The sequence below is a fragment of the Pan troglodytes genome, chromosome 9, assembly GCF_028858775.2.
Source record: "Pan troglodytes isolate AG18354 chromosome 9, NHGRI_mPanTro3-v2.0_pri, whole genome shotgun sequence".
In the NCBI taxonomy this organism is placed as follows: Eukaryota; Metazoa; Chordata; class Mammalia; order Primates; family Hominidae; genus Pan; species Pan troglodytes.
Window position 1 is genome coordinate 126484451 of NC_072407.2, and position 2850 is coordinate 126487300.

Below are 2850 nucleotides of genomic sequence, written 5' to 3' on the forward strand. Positions count from 1 at the left end.
CCCTTCGTGTCATACCAAAGAACAAAACTACACCCTCATCTAAACTTCCCTTTTTCCCAAAGAATATTCCCAAGGAAAAGCTCAGAAATCAAAGTGTCTCCCCAGCACTTAACATATTAATGCTAATCCAAAGAACCTTCCCTTGCTACTAATAAATTATTTAGATCAAAGTGTATTGATCTGGTGTGTTCTATAACTATCATTATATGTTGTGGGTTTACAACCCAGTCTTGGATGAATTATCTTTTACCGCATATGCTTATATGAGTGCAGTCTGCAGTACCTTAAAATTCAATGGAAATTGCCTCTTTTAATAATCAGCTGCTTAGTGCTGTTTTAATAACTAACTAGATTCTCAACAGTATTTACTTCGCCTCGAAAACTTCCAGACCCTTAGTTGATTATCCTAAGCCACATATTTCTCCATCACAGCTCAAACACCCAAACTAACCCTTGAAAAAGCTCTACATTCTGATTCTTTAAGTCTTCAAATGAATGTATGATTTCTACTCAGCATCTTTATAACCCTTAATCCTATGGAAGTCCTAATTCCCTAGACTGGGTTCCTAGGGTTCCACACAACCTCAATCTTAACTCAATGTCAGTCACATTCTACAAACTTGACACAATTCTCTTCTCATTTGGTGAAGACCAACTTAAGAAAATGTTTCATCTTCTATCCTCTTGAAAAAAAATGAAATATTTAAAAATTATTTATTGAGAGGTCACATTAAATTACTATGAATAGAATTAGGTTTTAATGTGTTAAGTTTTCTTACTTTTAAAAGGATATCTGCAAGGGCAGCAATGAAGCATGAAAAAATGACATAAAGAAAAAAAAAGCAGCTTGGAATTCAAGGACCTGGATTCCATTCCCAGTTGTGGCACCGAGTAGTTGTGTGTCCTTGAGCAACATATGTATTTCTGAGTCTCCAACACATGTTAATTGAAGAGACTAGATTAAATAATGTGTAAGGCCAATTCACGATTAAATGATCTATGATTATAGAAAAATTTGCATAAAATGAAGAAATCCTGGAATAACTAGGTGAAGCAGAGACAGGGAGAATATGTCTGCACTTAATACTCATCCAAATGTAAAGATTTAAAATTCTTTTTCTGTACAAGACAGGAAAAAAATGGAACTTGAATCTCACTGAAAACACACACTAATAAGCAAAGCATTGTATCTCCTTCCTCCAATACTACTCCTTTCTTAAGAAAAGATTTTTCTGCCCAAAGTTCTCCTCAGGGCAACTTTGACATCCTTGTTCCTCAAGCTATAGATTAATGGGTTTAACATGGGGACTATTATGGTATAGAACAGGGAGGACACTTTCCCTTGCTCGAGGGGCAGGATGGAAAGGGGTTTGAGATACATGAAAGCACCAGAACCAAAGAAAAGAGAAACTACAATTATGTGGGAACTGCAAGTACTAAAGGCTTTGGACCTGCCTTCTGTAGAACTGTTGTGTAGAATGCTGGAGAGGATGAGGGCATAAGAAATAAAGACAGTGACAATGGGCATTCCAACGTCAACAGCCACCACAATAAAGACCACCAGCTCATTCATGTAAGAGCTGTTGCAGGAGAGCTCAAGGAGAGGAAGGATGTCACACATGAAATGATTGACAAGGTTGTCAGCACAGAAGGTCAGGTTCATTATGCTTCCTGTGTGGGCCATGGCCCCAGCAAACCCCATCCCATAGGCACCCAACAAAAGGAGCAAACACACCTGGCAAGACATGGTGACTGTGTACAACAGTGGGTTACAGATGGCCACATAGCGGTCCTACGCCATCGCTGACAAGACGAAGGACTCAGAGATGACAAAGAAGCAGAAGAAAAAGAGCTGAGTCATACACCCTGTGAAGGAAATGATGTTCTTCCTTGAGACAAAACTCATCAGCATTTTGGGAGTGATGGTACTGGAGAAACAGAAATCTGTTAAAGAGAGGTTAAAAAGGAAGAAGTACATGGGAGTGTGCAGGTGACAGTTCAGCCCAATCAGGGTTATCAAGCCCAGGTTCCCCACCACGGTGACCATGTAGAAACCCAGAAACAGGAAGAAGAGGGGGATCCGCAGTCCCGGCTGGTGGGTTAAGCCTTCGAGGATAAACTCTGTCACAGAAGAGTTTTTGGCTGCCATTCTTTTTGGTCAGGCAGGAGAGTCTGAGGGGACAAGAGAAGAGGACCACTTAGAAAGAAACGTCACCACCACATTCTTAGTCTCTATCTCCCATTCTTAGGAAAGGAATCCAAGGAGAGAGATTTGAACTTTGGTAGGAAAGTTTTTACCACTCACTGTGGGTCTATCTTCACAGTCCAAGTGATTATAACTCCCAAAATGTAATATGAGACTAAACTGTAACTGCAGAATGAGAGCTGGATCTGCTGAAGAAAGGAGTACCAAAAATAATCCAAATGTCTTTTAGATCCTTGAGTCAGTCCCTTTTCTATATCTTTCCCTCTCCTGTCTCTGCTTCACTTGGTAAAACCTGGACCTCTTCCCTGAAGGGAATCCTGAGATGCAGAAGCCACAGTGGCTCTGCTCAGAGCTTCCACCTCTGGGTCCACACTGTCAGATTAAGTAGGTGAGCTCATGCTTTTCCAAGATCTCTTAGCTCAAGTGGCTGTACATTTAATAATTTTTTAAAGCTGACACTTATTGAGTGGTTACTATAAGAGGTTCTGTTTGAAGAGCCATGTAGCAATATTATTATCTTCATTTTACAGATGAAACAAGTAAGATGACATAACTAGACAAAAGTCCCCAAACCACCGAGTTGCAGCCAGAAGGTGAATTTCGGCAGTATGGCTCAAATGGTTTGCACTTGAAATCACCATGTT

General features: G+C 40.2%; 1 protein-coding gene across 1 annotated transcript; it reads right to left on the bottom strand.

The window, feature by feature from the left end:
* Nucleotides 1-1216: 1216 nt before the first annotated feature.
* On the bottom strand, nucleotides 1217-2149 carry LOC466837 (olfactory receptor 8B12). Its single transcript, XM_009424421.3, is given in 1 exon segment — nucleotides 1217-2149. A coding segment is annotated over 1 exon segment (933 nt).
* Between the last annotated feature and the right edge of the window lie 701 nt (nucleotides 2150-2850).